General features: G+C 50.6%; 1 protein-coding gene across 1 annotated transcript in view; it reads right to left on the minus strand.

Moving 5' to 3' along the window:
* TTC7A (tetratricopeptide repeat domain 7A) overlaps positions 1-20,243 on the minus strand; it is a 135,611-nt gene extending 115,368 nt beyond the window's left edge. The window contains 3 exon segments of the mRNA XM_063618049.1: positions 3,852-4,020; positions 10,306-10,469; positions 19,647-20,243. Coding sequence (XP_063474119.1) covers positions 3,852-4,020; positions 10,306-10,469; positions 19,647-19,830 — 517 coding nt within the window. The 5' untranslated portion in view covers positions 19,831-20,243.
* Between the last annotated feature and the right edge of the window lie 2,031 nt (positions 20,244-22,274).

Here is a 22,274-nt window from a genome sequence, read left to right on the forward strand (position 1 = left end):
TTACAGGTGGGACACAAGCTTTAGAGACATCCATCTGGCCACCAATGCTACTTACAGGCTGCATAAACTTCCTCAGCTTCTTCATTCTTAAAATGGGCGTAACAGCCACCTCCCATTTACAGAGTAGAGATGAAGGTTAACCATCAGTCAACAAATACTTATTAAACAAGTGTTCCAGGGCAGTGTCTCACCAACCGTAATGTGCGTGTACATCACCGGGAAAGTTGTAAGGTGTAGATTCTGATTCAGTGGGTTTGGGGAGGGCCCCTGCAAGCTCCTGGGTGGTGCACATGTGATCATCCCACTACCTCCCATCCCCCTACATGCACATACATCAGAGACATACATCAGAGGTCAGCTTTCACAGGGATGGGTCTGTACCCCACGTTTCTGGGAATGCCACCAAATATCAGGTATACCAGAGGAGCTCAGGAAATTGGTACCTGGGAAATGAAGAACCAAACAGGGGATTCTGACAGGCAGGGGAGGCTCTGCCCAAGGCCAAAGGTGACTTGGGAGCAGCTGGCCATAGGACAGGGCATTACTGAGCAACAGGTCAACATGATGACTACTTCTCTGCAGCCAGGAGCAGCTGAAGGCAGGACCAGGGAAGAGGTGATTCTTCTTCCAGAGCCTCCAGCAGGGCCCAGCCCACCTCCCAGGTGCTACCAAGAGGCCCTAAAATCCAGTCTTCTACTCCTGGCTGGACCTGGTCAGTCTGAGCACATGTGTGACTCAAATGTTAGGGGACCAGGAATGCTGGTGGCTGGGCACAGACCACCTGGATATGGAAACAATAGGTCTTCCCATGAAGTTGTCTTATTTTTCTATCTTAGTGGGGAACATGCGGTTTTTCTATTGTTTCTAAACAAATGTGACATGGAAAATAACTCTTTTCCCCTCAGAGGAGGCAGAGGTTATGTACTCCCCCACACCTTATATACACAAATATGCATGTGATGTCTCTGCACTCCGGCTAATGAAAACCCAAGACTGCTGCAACTGCCCCTTCACTCAGGCTCCTGGGTTGATGTCTAAAGCCTCTCCGGGAATCAGAAAGCATCTTTGGGTGTAACACACAGAGGCACATTTCAGAGGAAGGCCGGGCCTTTGTGAGTGACGCCTACAGGGTCACAGTGCAAGTCCCTCTGCTCTGATGGGGAAAGAGGGTAAGAGGAGTATGTTTTTATGTCTTTTGAGGGTAGAGGCAAAGAGACCCAGGGCCTGCTCCTGACTCCCCTAAAAAGAACAGCAGCTCCATGTTGGAACCGCTCCACACTGGGGCCCCCACAGAGCCTCCCAGCCTGACAGCTCAGGCTCCCCTGTGACACACAGGCCCTGTCCTCCTCCTCCAGCCAGGTGTGCCTGAGACTCCCCAACCCCTGAGAGTACCAAACAGAACCACAGAACAGACTCCTGTGAAAAATGGCCAGTCAAGCTATGGCCTAATAGTCTGGCAAGGAGTGCTGCGTGTGGGTCAGTCAGGCTCCTGCAGGCAGCCCAGCGTCAAACGGAGCCCAAGAACAAGAGGCTGCCTGGGACGGAGGGCTCCAGTTCACATACATGCTAACTGATGTCTTGGGCAAGCTGCTTCCTTTTTGTCAGCCTTAGTCTCCTCAACTGTAACATGAGGGCTTGGCCTGGATCACTTGATTCCTTTCATCCTAGGATTCTCAGCAACAGTATCACAAGCTCCAGCTGCCTGGGTTCAAATCCTGCCTCTGCCACTTCCTGTGAGACCTCGAATGAGTCACCTCACTTCTTCCAACCTTAACTCCTCATCCATGACAAAGAATGAGGGGAACACCATCTCAGAGGGTTACAGAGTGGACTCAATGAGGGCCTACCTGGCATGGAGGGGGGCTGAATAAATATCAGCATCCTGTGAACTCTGTGGCCCCTGCTGCCACCACCCTCATGCTCACAGACGGAGTCAGGACCAATGACCAGAGTCCTCAGCCCCTGAAGGGTGTGGCCTCTACTCTGCATGGGAAGACCCACCAGATCCCCCAAACCCAGGCAGATCAACATCATGCACACCCTGGTGGCCACGTGCATGGTCTCAAGCACACACAGGGTCAGGCAAACCTCAGCATGCTGGGCAGCAGGCATGGTCACTGCAGCAGGACAGGGAGGAGGACAGGCAGAGAGGAGGCAGGCAAAGGGGAGGCCATGTGCAGTCACTGGGGAATGGGAGCTAGCACAGCCCGCAACCGAGCAGCCCGCGTGGCACCCGGCTCCTTACCTCCCCTGCAGGACCTCTGACCACCGGGACTGTGTTCCCCCAAGAAGCTGGAGGCATGCTGGAAAGAGGAGAGAGCAGGAGACAGGGGGGCAATCCATCCTGAGCCAGGCTCAGGAGAAAGTCCCGGAAAGGAAGCCTGAGGAAGGGGGTTCCGCTCAGGGCATCCATGGCTGAAGGGGTTTCTAAGAGACCCGAAAGACCCAAATGCCAAATGCAGATCACCCCCAAGACTGGCCTGTGCCAGACGCGCAGAGCAGGGGATGAGAGAGCAAAGGGAGAAGACCACCCATAGACCGGGCCGTCCCAGAAAGGCACCTGCCCTCCCGCTGGCTGGCGCTGGGTCCACCCACAGTGACCATCTTGCCAGGTTTCCTGGCATGGCGTGGACCCAACGTAAAAGGGATCCAAGGATATTGGGTGGGCGAACCCCCTCAGAAGTCCCACCAGCCAGAGTCAAGAAGGGTGTGCCCTCCACAGATGTCACAGTCACTCCTCCTGGGACCCAGGGGAGACAGGGGAAACTGAGTGTGTGTTGCAGGGCCTTGGAGAACTCATATTCCAAGGCCGGAGTCAGAGCATGGAGGTTCTCGTCCTGGCTCCACCATGAATCTGGGTAACTTTGGGCAAGTTAGCCTCTCTGGGCCTCAGTTTCCCCACAAGATGGAGAGAATGTCCCTATCTATAATAGAGGGTGTCACATCCTCTACAAATGCCAGGCACCAAATGCCCACAGAGCCACAGGCATCTTTTCTAGACTTTTCTCTGGGGGTTGGTTTGTGCTGCACTAGAGAGACGATCAAACATCCAAGATTCCGGACAGCAGGCTGGGCAGAGGGGCTCCCGCAGCCAGGGATCCAGGGAAGAAGGAGCCTGAAGCACATAGTTTGCCGTAGGATGACTTTAACATTGAACACATTTGTGGTCCAGTTAAATGGCATGATTTCCCCAGCTGGGCTGTCCACAGCCCCCTCATAAAATTCCTGCATCACTGACCCGTGTCCCTAAATCCCCTCTGGAGCACCCCTTGCCCCTGGAAGGCTAAGAGCTCCTCCAGGAACTGGTTCTGACCTGTTCATCACTGGGTCTCAGCCCCTGCTCCCTGGGCCACTCACGGCAGGTGCCCGACAAATCACTGAGGAGTGGCAGACTCCTACAGCATCCAGCACCTGCTCTGGGGCCAGCACCAGTCAGCAGAGCCAGCCTGCCAGTGAGAGGTCATACTTTGTAAACCTTTCTCAACCTTGCTACACAACTCTGCTGATGACTCTTGGTCATGGTAACCCTGGAAGGGCAGGTATTACAACCTTATCTTCCAAAGAAGTAAACTGAGGCCAAAGAAGGTGAAGAGGTGATTGCCCAAGGGTACACACAGTAGGGTAATTCTTGTTGACAGAGCTAGGGCGAGAATCTGAGTCTCCTGATGTCCCAGGCACCAGGCAATGTCAACATGGCCGGTTGCCACCAGCATCCACCTTGGACACCAGTGCCAGGGCATGGGCACTACGAGGGGTGAAGAATCTGGACACGAGCCCAGCAGGGCCCTGGGAGTCAGAGTGCAACGAGCTGCACACAGTGGAGGGGAGCCCAGGCTGGCACCCACAGCTACCTTTGATGACAAAAGCCTCCGACAGCAGCCGCATCTGATACAGGGGCTTGTTCTCCATGGACATGTCATCAATCCCGGCCCGCGCGTACATGCTGATGGCATCTCGGTATGAGCCCTCCACGTAATGCAGTTTGCCCAGGATCAGCATGGCCTCACACATGTACTGTGGCTGAAAGGACAAGGACATGTTACCAGCGCCTGCCCCAAAGGTACCTTGGGGTGAACACCCGCCACTGAACCTGGACCGTTTGCCTCAGACCTTGCTCAGAACTCCCCTCCTCCTCCACAAAGCCTTCTTTGATGCTCAAGCACATGCCGACAGCTCCCCGCTCTCACCTATGGTCTGCAGCCTACATTGTGGCTCTCGATGAAATTCTCCTATGAGTCCCTAATTGTTTCATGTGTGTGTGTTTTATGCCCCCAGCAAGACTCCAGAGACCTTGAAGACTAGGCCCTGTCTTCCCTCTCCTGAAGCCCCCCAAAGACTGCAGCCCAGGTGGGGCACTCAGAAGCTCAGGCATTTATTCTAAACACAAGTGGGGTGTCAGAGATGGAGTGAAGTTTTGTGGAGCCCCAGGCTTCTCATTTTGGGAGTCCTCTTGTGTACACGTATATGCAAATCATAATTAGGTGAAAGGCCTTAGAAACAGCCTGTGGGGGCCCTGAAGCTTATGCCTCCCCCTACAGTGGCGGAGGAACAGATTGAGGAGAGGGCCTGCTGCATCACCATCCTCTTCCTATCAGAAATGGGTCAAAGTGCAGAATCACGGAGGCCAAGAATGGCTGAATTTAAACCTGTTTTCTTTTCCCTCCTTTTTCAAAAGCTGCTTACATCTCAATCTCTACCCCACAGAGGAACTCTCAGGGCCTCCCTTAGGGCCTGGAGTGGTCTGGTCAGCCCTGATCACCCCCACTGTGGCTTGGGCTCCTGTGCTGCTGCCTGAGGGAGGCTGTGCTGGCCCTGGGCTGTGCCACCCTGGCGTGTGAGTTCTGACCTTGGACATGGCCCCAGTTCTCCTTGTGACCTCCCGCCTCTTCAGGCCATTTGCTCTGGCCCCCTGCCTCTGATCCTGTCCTCAGCTGGCTCACAATGCCTATGGGCCAGGCCCTGGGCACTGCTCCTGCCACACAGGCACCACTCTGTCCATAAAGCTCCCCAAAGGTGCAGCTCTGGTCCTACCCCTGGCATTTGTCACTGGCAGGAAGGTGCTACCCCTGTCTCCCTGCAGGGAGGTAAGAGTCTGGGGTCCCTGTGACCCCAGGGCAAGCCTCCAGCACTCCTTACCATCTACTGCCCTCTCAGAAGCCAAGAGAAATGGAGCGTGGCACAGACAGGCTCCAGGCAAGCCAAATTCACCTTCCCAACTGGTCCTTCTGGCTTTTGTAAATCCACATTCCTCTTTTGCCTGTGCTTCCTCAGGTCCCCTTCCCCCTGGCCTAACCAGATCCTCTTCCATCCTTTGGGGCCTTGCTCAGGCCCACCTTCTCCTGAAAGCCTCCTTGACTACCAGGGAGCTCCCTTCAGCTGAACTCCTCCTCCAATGCCTCTACCAATGGGCCCATTCAGCCTCTGCACGCCTGATCTGCTTGCTCTATTAATTAACTCTCCAAAGCTGAATCTTTTGAGGGGATTTGCTAGTCTCCCCAGATAGGCCACCCACTCCCTGGGCCAGGGCCACAGATGACACATCCCAGAGGTATGCGGCCCACACTCCTTCCAAGCTGGGCAGTGACTCTGCGTTCCCGGCACTGGTCTCAAGCCACAGGCTCATTTCCTCCCTGCTTGGGCTGCGTCTTCCTTGTAGGTGAGGGAGAGATAATAACACCTACTCCTCACCACCTATCACAGAGATGCTGAGGGCATTAATAGGGCAAAGTCCAGAAAAGAGCTTTGAACTATTCTTTGGAAAAGAGCAAGATAAATACAGGGTATGCGTAATTATCATTATCCTGCACATGGAGACAAGGGCAGCGAGGCAGAGAAGGACATTTCAGACATGCTGATGGGGTGTGGCTAGTGGTGGCTCCTGGAGGACCACTGGCAGTTTACAACAGAGCTTCCACCAAGCTGGGGAAAAATTAGACAACGCAGGGCATGTTTTATAAAGCCACATTTACACTATTTAAAAAAATGCTCGGCCGGGCGCGGTGGCTCACGCCTGTAATCCCGGCACTTTGGGAGGTCGAGGCAGGCGGATCACCTAAGGTCAGGAGTTTGAGACCAGCCTGGACAACATGGTGAAAACCTGTCTCTACTAAAAATACAAAAATTAGTCGGGCGTGGTGGTGGGCGCCTGTAATCCTAGCTACTCGGGAGGCTGAGGCAGAAGAATCGCTTGAACTCGGGAGGCGGAGGTTGCAGTGAGCCGAGATCGCGCCACTCTGGGTCATCCAGCCTGGGTGACAGAGCGAGACTCCGTTGTCTCAAAAAAAAAAAAAAAAAGGCTCTTAGTTCTGAAAGAACATCTACCTTGCCCTTCAATGCTAAACTGTTTTTCTGTTATAGCACAGTAAGAGCAGAAGATGGTATCATTTTGCTGCTATTTTTTGCTTCTTAATGTCCTTACTTGGCAGCATTAAAAGTACACTGCACTCTGTGGGACCCATGCATTTGAATGTGAAATATTCTTGGTCTATCAGTCCAACAGTCAGGGAACAGAACCCCTTCCCCAGTGGGAGGGTGCCACGCGGAGGTCGCTTTACCAGGGGAGCAATCCCCTCTACTGTGTGGATCAGCATATCACCTACTCCTTTTGTGCCTCACTGTCCCTGTCAATAAAAGGCGAAAAAGGACTTCATGGAAATACCCAGGTATGAGGAAAGAACGGATGAGGAAATACTTCACAGACTAACGTGGGAACTATAAAAGTGGGGGTGTGATCACCATCTTTCACATGAACCCAACTTTCCCAGTCATTATTTTATTTCCACCCCAGTACTCTGGGAGGCAGCACCAAGAAATGAGAGACAGCATTAGAGCATGGGCTGTAGACACCAAAAGCCTGGGTTGTGATCACCTTTCTTGGGTCTCAAGAGATGGGGCTTGGCAGGGCACAGTGGCTCATGCCTGTAATCCCAGCACTTTGGGAGGCCAAGGCAAGGGGATCACTTGAAACCCGGAATCTGAGACCAGCCTGAGCAACATAGTGAGAACCCTGTCTCTACAAAAAATTGAAAAAAATTGAAAAAAAAAAAAAAGAAAGAAAAAGAAAAACAAATGGGGCTAATAGTAAATACCGTTGCAGAAGGTTCCTTGGAGGCCTGCATGGGGTGGTGCAAAGCCTCAACCTAGTGGAGAACAGAGTTTAGGACAAGTGGCTTGTTTTCACTGATTTCCACACAACTGAGCTGGACAGGGTTTTGGGGATCACCAAAAGGAAAGGGTTTCAAGCTTTCCCAAGGAGGGGCCTCAGGACCCACCTCTCCCAGCTCTCCTTCTCATCCAGCAGGGCTACTTGGATGCACAGGAATCCACCTGAGACTGCATCAGCTGCCAAGAAAGGTCACCCCAACTACAACCTGATCTTTGGGGGTGAGATAGAGAATACTACAAACGATGGCCCGGCACGGTGGCTCACGCCTGTAATCCTAGCACTTTGGGAGGCAGAGGCGAGAGGACTGCTTGATCCCAGGAGTTTAAGACCAGCCTGAGCAATATGACAAGACTTTGTCTCTACAAAAAAATTTAAAAATTAGCTGGATGTGGTGGTGCATGCCTATAGTCCCAGCTACTTAGGAGGCTGAAGCAGGATGATCACTTGAGCCCAGGAGGTTCAGTCTGCAGTGAGCCATGTTCACGCCACTGCACTCCAGCCTGGGTGACAGAGTGAGACCCTGTCTCAAAAAAAGAATCCCACAAATGACATTTAATATGTTATTTTACAGATCAACATTAAGTTTTTGGTTCTGGCCTGGATAACAGTAAATTTCTCCACGTTATTGTTGCCTATGTATGTCTTTGTTTAACAAAATATGGTACAATTTGTATTTAATAAAACTATTGTCACAATATATGTGGTTACTATTCAGCCAATACAAAGAATAAGACAATACTGGCATGGAGAAAGCTCTAAATAAAACTTCTTAGTGAAAAATATATAACTTACAACTCTATGAAAAGAAAAATCTGTGTATATATACGTTTGTAAATGCACAAAGAAAGGCATAGGAGATGCACGTCAAATACTGACCAGTGCTCAGCTCTGAGGATGGGTGTGGGCATGAGGGTGAGGTTGGAAAACAAGAACTTTTTTTTTTTTTTGTGAGACAGGATCTTGCTCTGTCACCCAGGCTGGAGTGCGGTGGCATGAACACAACTCACTGCAGCCTCAACCTCCTAGGCTCAAGTGACCCTCTAGCCTCAGCTTCTTGGGTAGCTGGGACCACAGGTGCAAGCCACCACGCCTAGCTAATTAAAAAAATTTTTTGTAGAGATGGGGTCTCACCATGTTGCCCAGTCTGATCTCAAACTTCTGGCTCAAGCAATCCTCCCGCCTTAGCCTCCCAAAGTGCTAAGAAGACTACAGGTGTGAGCCATAGGCCAGCTGGAACTTTTATTTATCACTCAAATTACTTATTTGTTGACTGGAATTTTTACAATAAGCCTGAATCATGTTTATTTTAAAAACAATTTTTAAATATTTAATTTAACATTTAATTATTAATTTAATGTTTTTAAAATGAAAAGAGGTCTTGGTGGGAAAAGCTTGAACCCCACCAATCTGGTCCAACCCTTTTGACCAGCAGATGAGAAACTGGAAGGTCTGTGGGGTCAAGCATGCTCAGGGTCAGGCAGCTATTTTAACCCAATACAAACCTCCCAGTGCTACAATACCTGTCAAGGAGCCTAAAACCAGTAACCTTCAACTTCTAGTACACACTCACCTCTCCCCTGGCCCTTCCCTCCCTTACAGAATAAGCCCTGCACATCCCGGCCTGGTGTTCCAGTCTGCCCTTAATAGCCACAAAGTACCTTTACAACCTTGTCTAGATCCAGCCCCAGAAGGATCCAATTCTAGTACTGCCATTACTCGGAGTCTGCTCTCTGCTTATCCCCAAAGAGCATCCCCCTCAGACTTGCTTCCTCGTGGATACCACTCCTATCATGGTCCACCTTGGAGGAAGGCTATTTACTTGCTGATAGGACTTATCTTTCCAAGAGAACTGCAACCTCCTTGAGGGCAGGGTCCACGCTGGATTTGTCTTGATTGCCCTCAGAGTGTACAACAGAATGCCTTGCACACAGCACGTTGGAATAAAAGGTTTAAGGAAGTGAATATATTACTTTGGAATAGCTCTTTAAAAATCAGCTGGGTGCAGTGCCTCACTCCTGTAATCCCAACGCTTTGGGCGGCTGAAGTAGGAGAATCGCTTGAGCCCAGGAGTTGGAGACCAGCCTGAGTAACACAGCGAGACCCTGAAGAAAATAAAGACAGACAGAAAGAAAGAAAGAGAGAGAGAGAGAGGAAGGAAGGAAGGAAGGAAGGGAGGGAGGGGAAGGATCACTTTCTCTTTGAGTTTTTTTTTTTACCCCCTCCCCCTCCTCTTTGAGTTTCTAATGACATACCCATGCCACTATTATAGCTCAGGATACATTGTAATCTGACACAGCCACAGCCTCAAACTTGGATGCACATATGAATCACCCAGGACAGCTTGTTAAAATGCAGATTCTAATTCTTAATTGCATTTCTAACCAGCTACCTGATGATGCCTACACTGCTGGTGGGTGGACCACATTTTGAGCAGCGAAGTGCAGAGAAAGTTGTGACTATACTTCTGGGAGGAAGAGGTGGGTCCTCTATCTCCCTCAGTGTCTTGTACTCAGTAGGTGCTTGATAAATGCACGTGGACTTAAATGGGCTTGCCCTCTTATGGAGCTCTTCTGTCCCTAGCCAACTCTGCATGTTTGCCTATTTCCAACTAGGTCACAGGTTCACTGAGGTTTTATTTCCCTGAGAGACCCCTGAACCAAGGAGCCCAAAGGGCCAGGCACATATTAAGTCAACCAAGTACTGTCCAACAGAAATATAATGTAAGCCACAAATGTGAACCACATGTGTAATTTAAAAATTTAAAAGATTTTTTTAGTCACACTGAAAAAGGTAAAAGGTGAAATTAATTTTAATAACGTTTTATTTAACCCAATATATCCAAAATATACCATTTGAACATGTAATCAACATAAAAAGTTACTGCTCTTTTATATTCTTTGTTTTGTACTAAGTCTTTGAAACCTTGTGTATGCTTTATACTTACAGCACATCTCAATGTGGACTAGCCATACTCTAGGTGCTCAAGGGGCCACGTGTAGCCAGTGGCTACTGTAAGTGGAAGGGCAGCTTGTAAGGGAGACTTGTTGCTCAGGTGACCAAATGACTCAGGAAGGACTGGACAGATGGGAGGCAAGACAGACGAGGAGCGGAGGTCTCAGGCTTGAAGGCTGACGACTTACCGAGAGCCTCCCATGGTTAAGGATACTGCTCAGATAATTTTTGGCTTCGCTCATCTTCGGCTCATTCTTCTCCAGCAAAGGGATGGAGTCTTTTATTTTGGCATGGTTCTCCTTCAAACACTGCTCCAGGAGGGCCTCAGCCAGCAGCAATTTCCCAAAGTCATCTGAAAAGCAAAGTAGGGGTCAGAGCAGCAAACCCTGAACAAGGCGGATAATGGAGGGAGTTGCACACTCCTGGAGCCACCCAACCACCCCTACCCAGTACATGAATGGCTCAGGTCTGAGAAAATAAAGGCACATTTTCCATAAATTTCAACAGCCTTTAAAGAAAAGACACAGGCATTCTACTATGGTCACAATACAAATTGCCCCTTTGGATTTATTTTCTGCTGTAGTTTAATGGTTGGGAAGACAGAGTTCCCAGGACTTGGGGACAAATTCCCAGAATTTCAGCATTTAAAATAAGGGACAAAGTCATACACACGCTGTGCTGTGGATAATAAGTTCTTAAACCAAGAAGAATTCTCCTCAAATGATTGAAGAGAAAAAATATATGAAGTGGCTTAATAATGTACTTTCACATGCTCCTAATTTCTACGTAACCATAATTGGTTTTCTGCATTTTTAAGTGTTTTTGTCTGTTTGTTTGTTTTAAACAGAGTCTCACTCTGCCACCCAAGCTGGAATGCATTGGCATGATCATGGCACTCCCAGGCTCAAGTGACCCTCCTGACTCAGCCTCCCAAAGTGCTGGGATTACAGGCATCAGCCACCGTACCATCCCATTTTTAAGGTAATTTGACATGACTCAGGATAACCTAGCAGCCATGGTAGAGTTAGGTGGGAAGCAGATCTACTTGTTGCCAAAGCAAATCCTCGAACATGTTGAATATCTGCATTTTCTGGAGTTCTCTCACATATAGGGTATACCCGCAAATGAGGGTAGCTCATTTGCATCCCTCACCACCTGGTAGGTGGTTTTATACTGCTTGGTTTAGCGAGCGCGGTGGCTCACACCTGTAATCCCAGCACTTTGGGAGCCCAAGGCAGGCAGATCACTTGAGGTCAGGAGTTTGAGACCAGCCTGGCCAACATGGCAAAACCCTGTCTCCACTAAAAATGCAAAAACTAGCCGGGCATGATGATGGGCACCTGTAATCCCAGCTACTCGGGAGGCTGAGGCAGAACTGCTTGAATTTGGGAGGTGGAGGTTGCAGTGAGCCGAGATCGCACCACTGCACTCCAGCCTGAGCAATAAAGTGAGATTCTGTCTCAAAAAATAAAAATAAAAATAAAATACTGCTTGGTTTATTTGCTGCCTCCCTTTACCACACTGAAAGCTCGTCTTGTGACCACCAGATTCCTGCTACCTACAGCAGAGGCGGCTCGGGCACGGGAGCCGGGTGTTCAGTGTGCAGGGTCTGAGGTCAAGGTGGTTTCACCATCGTTCTTGGGTGGCTGTGCTCATTGCCCCTCCCAGCAACTGGGGTGAGGAGCAGGCCCACCATTCAATATAAGCACCGAGTAAATACCTGTTGAGTGAATTGGATCCTCTCAACTACCCCACAGGGAAGCCATCAGGATCGAGAGTTACGTGCCAATCCAAAAACGCCCCTAGGAATGCCTGCTTGGTGCCATCTTTTTCAAAGTGCTCTTTTTGCTACCAGTGTTCTCAGATCTACGGGGCTGCCATTCCCTCCTCACTCTCAGGATACCACAGTTTGCTAACATCTCATAGCCACTGGTCCAAAACTGCATGCCTTAGCTGGGCACAATGGTGCAAACCTGTAGCCCCAGCTTCTTGGGAGGCTGAGGTGGGAGAGTTGCTTGAGTCCAGGAGTTCAAGACCAGCCTGGGCAACATAGGGAGACCCCGTCTTTAGAAAAACACAAAAAACTTCATGCCTCTGAAGAAGAATCTCTCACCATAAGGGAGATTCCCCACAGAGAATGGTTCTAAAGCCCAGAATCCCAAGAACACTATCACAGGGGGGTTTCCTTCTGAAGGCACCTGTTATGGGATCCTTTGCTTCGTACCTCATGACTTTTAAAATTAACATTTTAAGGAAATGGTCAAAAAAGTACCTGGTTCAAACTATCATTCATTGCTGGCAGACTATAAGTTGGTAGAACCTCTAAGGTAATTTGGCAACATACATAAAAATTATTTTTGCACACCGCCATAGACCCAGTCAGTCAGAGCCACATTCCAGAGCTGTGGGCCTTGGGGAAAGCTGCTCCCTGCTTCTAACCTGCTTTGCCTCTGTAAAGCCAGGGGTGGGGTTTGAAGTCAGAGCCTAAAGAGGGAAACGCACCCCTCAGGACGTTGGCCCCGCCCCCCAGCTGGTCCCTGTCTCGTTGCCCCCTTTCCTCTGTACACTGGCAGGACTTGCGCCCTTGGGCCACCGTGCCACCAGACACAGCACCATCGGTGGCCATCCCGTGCACTCTGCCATCGACCTGCCCGGACCAGAGCTCCTAGCTTGGTTGAGCTGTCTGGTTGGGTACTTTCATGCCAAGAGAAATCAGCTTCCTCCCCAGAGCATGCCCCTTTGGACCCGGGCTGCTCCAAGTGCGGCCGGCCATGGCCTGGTGTGGGTCTCTCAATGCTTGTGATCCAATACCAAGGAGATGAGTGCAGAAACTTAACAGTACACCTTTAGAAATTTGACAGAGTAATTTTCAATCTGTTGAAATCTAATACTAAAAAATTGGGAGGTAGTACTTTGTGTATTTTTCTTTTATTTTTCTAGTAATTCATTTTTATTGTACTTTATGAAAGTATCACAGCATAACAGATTGGGAATTTATTTTGGGACAGGGTCTCTGTCACCCAGGCTGAAGTGCAGTGGCACGATCTCGGCTCACTGCAACCTCCACTCCTGGGTTTAAAGGATTCTCCTGCCTCAGCCTCCTGAGTAGCTGGGACTACAGGCATGTGCTACCACACTCAGCTGACTTTTTGTGTTTTTGGTAGAGACGGGGTTTTACCATGTTGGCCAGGCTGGTCTCGAACTCCTGGGCTCAAGTGATCTGCCCGCCTCGGCCTCCCAAAATGCTGGGATTATAGATGTGAACCACTGTGCCTGGCCAGATTGAGAATTTAAAGAAAACAAAATTGATCCTTCACCACATATCTCTAAACCATAAGAGTGACTGACTGTGAAAGAGGCACTAATATTTGTTGAAGGCTTAGTATGGGCCAGACACTTTTTTATATAGCATCATTTCATCTCTACAGCCCTGAAAGGTAGGTATTATCACCATTTTATAGATGATAATAAAGATATGCAATATTGTTAGGGTCACAGCCAGTAACAAGAATAAAACATAACCAGCCAAAAAAATACCCCGTCTCTCCTGCATCCCATGCACAGCAGAGCTGCTGGTAATTTCAAAATAAACAACAGTCTTCACAACTTAAAAGAGTATGTTAAAAGCTAGTTGTAAATCCAAGGACAGGGATAAGAACTGTCCTTACCTTCATATACCTGTGACTTTCAGACTATTTTGTTGATTGACACTTCAGGTCCTTCTCAGAAGGCTTTCTGCCTGCCCCTTTCAGCCCCCAACTCAATCTACTTGTTTGTTTACCAGACACTCAGTAGGCAGCAGAAATTCACTTTCTTTTCCTCCTTTGCTCAACTCTCCTCTCCCTGCCCTACCTCTCTCTTGCCTTCCTCTTTTCTTTCCATCCAACTGTTCTCAACTGTCCAGTCTATGGAACTGAAGGATGTTTTGGAATTAGAAGTTCTAGACTTTTAGTTGTTAAATAAGAATTCAGGCCTGGTGTGGTGGCTTATGCCTATAATCCCAGCACTTTGGGAGGCCGAGGTGGTAGGATTGATTGAGACCAAGAGTTAGAGACCAGGCCGGGCGCCGTGGCTCACGCTTGTAATCCCAGCACTCTGGGAGGCCGAGGCGGGCGGATCACGAGGTCAGGAGATCGAGACCACAGTGAAACCCCGTCTCTACTAAAAAATACAAAAAATTAGCCGGGCGTGGTGGCGGGCGCCTGTAGTCCCAGCTACTCGGAGAGGCTGAGGCAGGAGAATGGCGTGAACCCGGGAGGAGGAGCTTGCAGTGAGCCGAGATTGCGCCACTGCACTCCAGCCTGGGCGACAGAGTGAGACTCCATCTCAAAAAAAAAAAAAAAAAAAAAAAAAAAGAGTTAGAGACCAGCCTGGTCAGCACAGTGAGACTCTGTCACTACACACAAAAAAAGTTAGCTGAGGTTAGAGGTACACGCCTAGAGTCCTAGCTACTTGGAAGGCTGAGGTGGGAGGATGGCTTGAGCCCAACAGTTCAATGCTGTAGGGAGCCATGACTGTGCCACTGCACTCCAGCCTAGGCAACAGGGCAATACCTCATCTCTAGAAAATTAAAAAAAAAAGGATTCAGGTGGATAGAGGCTTCTCTGTCCTTCCAAAGCGAAAACAAGTTGCTTTTTATCATCGTGTTGTCCGAAACCTACTCCCTACCCCAGTTCTGGTGAAGTGCTGCAGCTTCTCTCTACCCAGGGGTGTTTAAGAAGACCTTCCCATCAGACTGATAGTGAATCTGACTCTGGTTACTGATTCTGCAGCCCTGCTCAGCACCTTGCCCTCAGCAAAGCCCCAAAGCCCCACTTACTGGCCACCCAGTCTCCCAGCCCCATCGTGTATAGAAGGCCTCGGTGCCCACCTTCCTTACAGCCCTTTCAGCTCACATCCTCTCCAGGCCTCTCCAAGAGTGCCAGGTCACAGGGATACCCTTCAAGACCCCATGTTTGGATGACAGTGATCCTCTCTCCACAACCCACCCATTCACAGTCAGGTAACGTTGGTCTAGCCAGCCAGGCCAGGGTTCAGACCAGGCCCCACCCCGCTGGGGCAAACAGGAGCACAGTGGTTTCTGCAGCTGCTCACCTCCCAGGACTATAGAGGGCTGGGACCTGCCAACCACAGCCAGGAGGAAAAGGCTGAAACTAGCAAGAGACCATCTGCCTCAAACAAACCCCTTCTAACTAAAACTGAAGAAATGTTCAAAACAATCTCCAGTCTTAAGAAGAAGAAAAAAAAAAGTGGGGCGGCGGGGAGGGTGACTACAGATTAAGAGAAACTCAAAGACTGGGCACGGTGGCTCACACCTATAGTTCCAGCACTTTGGGATATCAAGGCAGGAAGATTGCTTGAGTCTAGGAGTTCAAAATCAGTCTGGACCATATAGTGAATTCCTATCTCTACAAAAAATAAAAAAATTAACTGGGTAGCTGGGCACGGTGGCTCACGCCTGTAATACCAGCACTTTGGGAGGCCGAGGCGGGTGGATCATAAGGTCAACAGATAGAGACCATCCTGGCCAACATGGTGATGTCTCTATTAAAAATACAAAAATTAGCTGGGTGTGGTGGCGTGCACCTGTAGTCCCAGCTACTTGGGAGGCTGAGGCAGGAGAATCACTTGAACCCAGGAGGCAGAGGTTGCAATGAGCCGAGGTTGCACCACTGCACTCCAGCCTGGCGACAAAGCGAGACTCCATCTAAAAAAAAAAATTAACTGGGTGTAGTGGCATACACACCTGTGATCCCAGCCATTTGGGAGGCTAAGGCAGGAGGATCACCTGAGCCCAGGCTGAAGTGAGCTATGAGAGTAAGACCTTGTCTCTAAGAATAAAAAAAAATTAAAAAGTCTCAAGATGAGTAGAGAACAGATATGTAATAAAGCAAGCACAGCAAAAGGTTAATAGGTACACAGGTGTTCACTGCAAATTTTTTTTTTTTTTTTTTTTTTTTTTTTTTTTTTTTGAGACAGAGTCTGGCTCTGTCGCCCAGGCTGGAGTGCAGTGGCACAATCTCGGCTCACTGCAAGCTCCGCCTCCCGGGTTCACGCCATTCTCCTGCCTCAGCCTCTCCGAGTAGCTGGGACTACAGGCGCCCGCCACCACACCCGGCTAGTTTTTTTGTATTTTTAGTAGAGACGGGGTTTCACCGTGGTCTTGATCTCCTGACCTCGTGATCCGCCCGCCTCGGCCTCCCAAAGTGCTGGGATTACAAGCGTGAGCCACTGTGCCCGGCACACTGCAAATTTTTTTGACCTTTACTGTATATTTGAAATTTTCATAGCAAAAGGTTGGGTGGGGTACAGAGACCTAACCTAACAATCAAGTGCAGTATGTGGCCTAATGTGGATCCTGACTCTAATAAACTAATTGTAAAATCTAATTGTTAGATTTTTGTAAGGTATAATAATAGTACAGTGGCTATATTTTTAAAGAGTTCTTATTGCTGAGTGTGGTGGCTCACGCCTGAAATCTCAACACTTTGGGAGGCCGAGGTAGGAGAAGAGCTTAAGCCCAGGAGTTCGAGACCAACCTGGGCAACACAGCAAGACCCCATCTCTACAAAAAATTTTGAAAATTAGCTGAGTTTGCTGACGTGTGCCTGAGGTATGTTGCCTGGGCTGGTCTCGAACTCCTGGCCTCCAGTGATCCTCACGTCTTGGCCTCCTGAACAGCTGGGACTACAGGTGTGTGCCACCATGCCTAGCTAATATTTTGGCGGGGGGGGGGGGCGGGTAGAGATGGGATCTCACTTTGTTGCCCAGTCTGCCCTTCCTTCTAGTCAGGAGGCTGAGGTGGAAGGTTCCCTTGAGCCCAGGAGTTTGAGTTTGTAGTAAGCTATAAATATACCACTGAACTCCAGTCTGGGTGAAAGAGCAAGTTCTTGTCTCACAAAAAAAAAAAAAAAACCCAAAAAACCAGAGTTGTTATTTAATAAGTACATACTGAAAAACTGAAATGTGGAGGAGAAATGGGTTGAGTATAGCTCAGACAAGACTTCGTGAGTTCCTATCACTGAAGTTGGTTGATGGATACAAGGGACTCATTCTTTTATGTTCTTTAATGTTTTGAAAATTCTTCATAATAAAGTTGTTTTTTAACCACTTGGATGGGCTCTTTGTTTTTACATGAACAAACCCCAGCACAGCAAGCAGGACTCTGGGGTTCCCCTGCTCCATCCTGACCAAATCTAGACCGGATGTGAGTGAGAAGACAGTAGCAAGCACCTTCCCCCTGGTTGGGTGGCGAGGAGCAACCTTAGACAGGAAAAGGGTACAGGGGCCTATTCTGCTGAAGCATCTCCTGATCTTTCATCCCCCCAGATCAGAAAGAGTCCCCACAGCTCATCTTCCCCTTCTGCCCCCCTGAATCTACCTCTGGGAGCTACTTTTCGTTTCTGTAGGAAATATCAGACACCACTGGACCTCAAGGCCTCAGTAAAATGGGTTTCAACCCCCTGTCTCAGAACCTCTCCCAATTCTGTAACTGTGGAAGATTCAGATCACTGACTTGTAAGAGTCAAACAGGCCAGGTGGGATGTTAAGAATCTCCCTTCAGGGCTGCAGGCGAGTCTGCATCAAACCCCAAAAAAGAACAAGCTCTCAATCCCTTGAGTGATCAAGGAACCCTGTAGAGAAAGGACCAAAACAGCAGTCAACCCTAACAATGCTCTACGCATGGGCTTTGGGAGGCATTTGTTTTTGTTCCTCGTGTTTCTGTGTGTGCATATGCATGTATGACTATGTGTCCCAGTATGAGTGCACGCTTTGTGATAGTGTATCTGGATTTAACTGGGAGAAAAATCATTCACAGACCCCAAAACTGGCAGGAGAGACCCTGCTGACCCTCCATCTCCTTCCTTATACCGGCCAGTTCCCACAGTAAAGCCAGCCCAGGCTCCGTGTCCCCAACTCTGACACTAGGAGACTTGGTGGAAGAGACTCAGGCTTGAGTACAGGCTTTAACCACATACACATTATATGACCTCTCTGGACCTTGGTGTCCCTGTGTCTAAAATGGGGACAATAACTCCTGCCCTCCTAATAGGGTTGTTTACAAGAATTTAAAAAACAGAGAAAGCGGCCAGATACAGTGGCTCATGCCTGTAATCCCAGCACTTTGGGAGGCCCAGGTGGGCGGAATGCTTCAGCCCAGTTGGAGATCAGCCTGGGCAACATGGCGAAACCCCGTCTCTACTAAAACTGCAAAAATTAGCCGGGCATGGTAGCCTGCACCTGTAGTCCCAGCTACTTGGGAGGCTGAGGTGGAAGGATCGCTTGAGCCCATGAAGTTGAGGCTGCAGTGAGCTGAGATAGCACTACTACACTCCAATCTGGGTAACAGAGAAGGACCCTGTATCAAAAAAAAAAAAAAAAAAAAAGACAACAAAAAAAACCCCCACAAACAATTGCCCTCCGATCACTTTCTTGCCTCCCCATTCACTGTGGGAGCTCTTCAAGGGCAAGGATTTTGTGCTGCACATCTTTGAGAGGTAATAGTGCAAGTGATTTTTAAAGGATGTACTCAGAAACCTGGGCTCAAATCCTGGTTCCACAACTTATTGGCTAGCTGATCAAGTTATTTAGTTGCTCTGTGCCTCAGTTCCCTTATCTGTAAAGTGGAACAAACAAGAGTACCTGCTTCACGGGGTTGATTTAAAGTGCTCAGGACAATGTCTGGCACACAGGAAGCAGGAAATAAGTGTTGACTATTACTATCACGATCTATCCCTCTCAGAGCCTTCCACAGGCTGGGCAGTCTTTAAAAATTCTTTATATCTGTGTTCATTTATTCCTTGCCTCCTTCCACAAAGCCTCCTAAGTGATTGTGCACACAGAGAGGACTCAGGGAGGGTAAGCTGAAGGCCCCAGGAACAGGATTTGAGGTTAGAGACTGGGGCGGGGTGTTCCCCGCTGCCACATCAGGGTGCTTTCCCGCCCCAGCACAAGAGCCCGGCCCAGCCAAACCAGCCCTACTGCTAAAGCCACCGACTGCCAGAGCTGGATGTGTCCCGAGATCGTCACAGATGAGGAAACTGAGGCTGGCCAAGCCTCTTCCCCATTTCTCCACTACCCCACCCTGGATCTCGTCAAACCCTCGCCCGTCTGCTGCGAACGGAGCTCCGTTTTCAACTTTACTTGCGAGAACTATGGACAAAGACGAGACAGACACACTTCACCTGATGGAGTTTAGGGACACCCCGCGGTGGGGGGCAAAGAGTCCAGCCAATGCACTGATCTCATGATGTGCAGATACCACCATTTCACGGTAGACGGAGTTAGCCACATTATTCTAAAGGACAGACAGCAAAAACCGTTTCTCTGCCCTCCAAGCCCCCAAACTACATGTGATTTTTCTCTCGCGGCAGAAGGACCTTCCTAACTACACTGGCTGCTCTTAAGACCAGCACGGTGGGCGAGTAGGCGCCCGTTGCCGGCCAAGGACGGTCTGGGCGCGCTTCCTGGAGAAGGCGGGGAGTTTCGCGCGCTCGCTGCGGGCGAGCCAGCCTCTTCCCTTACTCACCGGTGTCCGGAAAGGTGAACGCTGCGCTCGGGCTGCCTCGCCTGCTACCTCCGCCGCCGGGCATGCTCAGCGTCTGCAGCTGCCGAACCAGCTCCGGCATGCGGTCCCAGTGGCCCTCCGCGCGGCAGCGCTCCAGCTCGCTCTCCACCTTCAGGTGGGAGCCGTGCGCGCCCTTCGCAGCCATCTTCTTGCGGGCGCAGTCATGGAAGGTGCGGCCAAGAAGTAGAAACCCGGCCGGGGGCGGCGTCCTGGCTGGGGCGCACTCGCGGGCGGGGTCGACGGGGGCGCAGACGGCAGCCGGGGCCCGGGCGGCAGCGGGGGCCCGGGCGGCGGAGGGCGGAGAGCAGCAGCAGCAGCACCAGCAGCACCCAGCGCACCGCCCGGCGCCTCTGGGCTGCGGCTCCGGCTGAGCGGCCCGGACGCGTACAGGAGCAACCTCCGCCTCTGCTGTAACACCTCCTGGCGCTGCCGCCGCCGCCGCCGCTGCAACTGCTGCCACAGCCTCCGCCCCGGGCTCCGGCGCCGCCAGCTGCGGACCCGCCCCGGGCCGCGGCTCCACCCCCGCGGGGGCGTGGCGAGGCCTCGGCGAGCCCGGCTCGCTGGCTGCCATCGCGGCCACAGCAGCCAGGCGCGCGACGGGCGCTCGCGGCCGGCCCGGTACCCGCTCCCCGCCGCCGCCGCCACCGCCGCAGCCGCGGAGTCCGAGCTCACTTTAATCCCGCGCGGAGCCCGGGCGCCCGGGGGCGCCTAGCTTCCCGCTCCCTCCCCATGCCATCATGGCTCTTGGCCTGGGAGATCACCGCCCGACGACCTGGCTTTGTGTGGTGGCCCCGTCACTGCTGCTGCCCCTGACATGTCACAAAGATGGGGAGAGGCCGGCCGACGGGCCCCAACCCCGACGGCGAGCCTCCCGGGAGCTGGCCTGCCGCTGCCCGCCCGGCCCTGTTGCGATGCGGGCCAGGCATGCTCGCGAGGACCCAGGCCCCTTCCCAGGCCGGCGACTCTCTGGACGCCCCTCCGCTGGGAGCATTTGTATTTTCTTATTTTAGCGGAGTTCCTCTTTCCAACTTGACTTCCCTAACCCCTTGACCTGTCCTCTGTGGAATCTCTGTTGCCCTGGATTTCTTAAAGGCTTTAGGCTCTTTCACCAACTTGTTATTTATTTCTTCATCCTGGTCTAAGACTGTGATCAAAGCTCTATGGAGCGCTTAGCAGGATTTAGCCCAGGGCTGTGGGGTGCCCAGAAGTTCACAGGACTGCGGGGCGGGGCCTAGCGGAGGCAGCCAAGGTCCACCCTTGGGGGGAGACCTGTTACAGGGAACTGGCCCCGCTGCCTCCGCAGCTCACAGACCAGTGCTGGAGAAGCCACAGCAAGACCCGAAACCAAAAACCACCTGCATTTGAGTGACATATTGTATGGTCCAGACTGAAGACCCAAAAGACAGCAGGGTCAGGGCAAACTTTTGAGCAGACTCCTAAGAGTTAGAAGGTGCTCCACGTCCTCCCTCTGGAGTCTTCACCACTGCCCTAAGTGATTTTGGACAACTGTAACCGAGGAAAGGTTTTTATGTCAAGCAGAACCCAGGCTCCTAGTGCACAGTCCCGTGTGGCCTTTCACATGAAGCCACACAGGGTGATTAGTTGAAGACAGTCTTCCTGTTCCCACTGACCTCCGACTCCCATGTGGAGGCCCTCCTCTCCGGGTTCTAAATGCAGCTCCAGTCCTTGTTTGGTGGGCAGGATTTCCTAACGGTGGTTGCTGCTCTGAGCACCTGGGGACTGTTCTGAACCCCCCAGAGGCCAGGAGGTAGATGAAGGGAAGCTGAGGCTGCTCTGGCAGTTGGAATTTAGAGACAGTTTACTCAAGCAGCCTGTAAACTCCTGGCTTACTCCAGTCAACTCCTCAAGCTGGCTTTTTGTTACCCTTTGGCTGCCTTTGATGGTCACCAGAACCGGATTTCACTTGGAGAGAGAGGTTGGATTAGGGTGACCCGATTACACACTGTGATTTGCCCCACGCCTGGCATTCCTGGGAGTCAGCCCTGGGGCAGGAAGTGAACAGCAGGGTTGATAAGAGGGAGGCGACCTTGGCAGAAATAAAACCTCCCTTCCTGCCTCTTTTTTCCTAGTCCTTTGCCAGCCCTGCCCCCAGGTTGTAGAGCACCTAGTGAACTAACTGTAGAGGGAATCACTGCTTGTTGCTTTGAGGGGGTCACCAATACTCATAAATGTGTGGGCATAAAGGAGTGTGGGGAGGAACAGTCTTCATGGCTCACATTTATAATGAGCTCTTCCTCAACACGCGCCTTACCCCTTCACAGCTATTTTCCAGTAGGGACAAAACCCCAGCCCTCTGATGACCAACATTTCTCAGGGGTGTAAAAAAACTAGGAACAAGAACCCACCTCGGCCTCCCAAAGTGCTAGGATTACAGGCTTGAGCCACCGCGCCAGGCCAGTTTTATTCCTTCCTTAGTACCTTGTTTTAGAGGCTATTGTACAATTTTGGGTAGAGGTTTAGATGGGTCAGTCTGAACCTTGATGGGTTTAGCTCCTGTAGAATATCAATAAAATTTTTACTTTATTTTACTATTTTTTAAATTTATTATTTTGTTTGTAGAAACGGGAT

This window comes from Symphalangus syndactylus, chromosome 14 (genome assembly GCF_028878055.3).
Source record: "Symphalangus syndactylus isolate Jambi chromosome 14, NHGRI_mSymSyn1-v2.1_pri, whole genome shotgun sequence".
NCBI lineage: Eukaryota > Metazoa > Chordata > Mammalia > Primates > Hylobatidae > Symphalangus > Symphalangus syndactylus.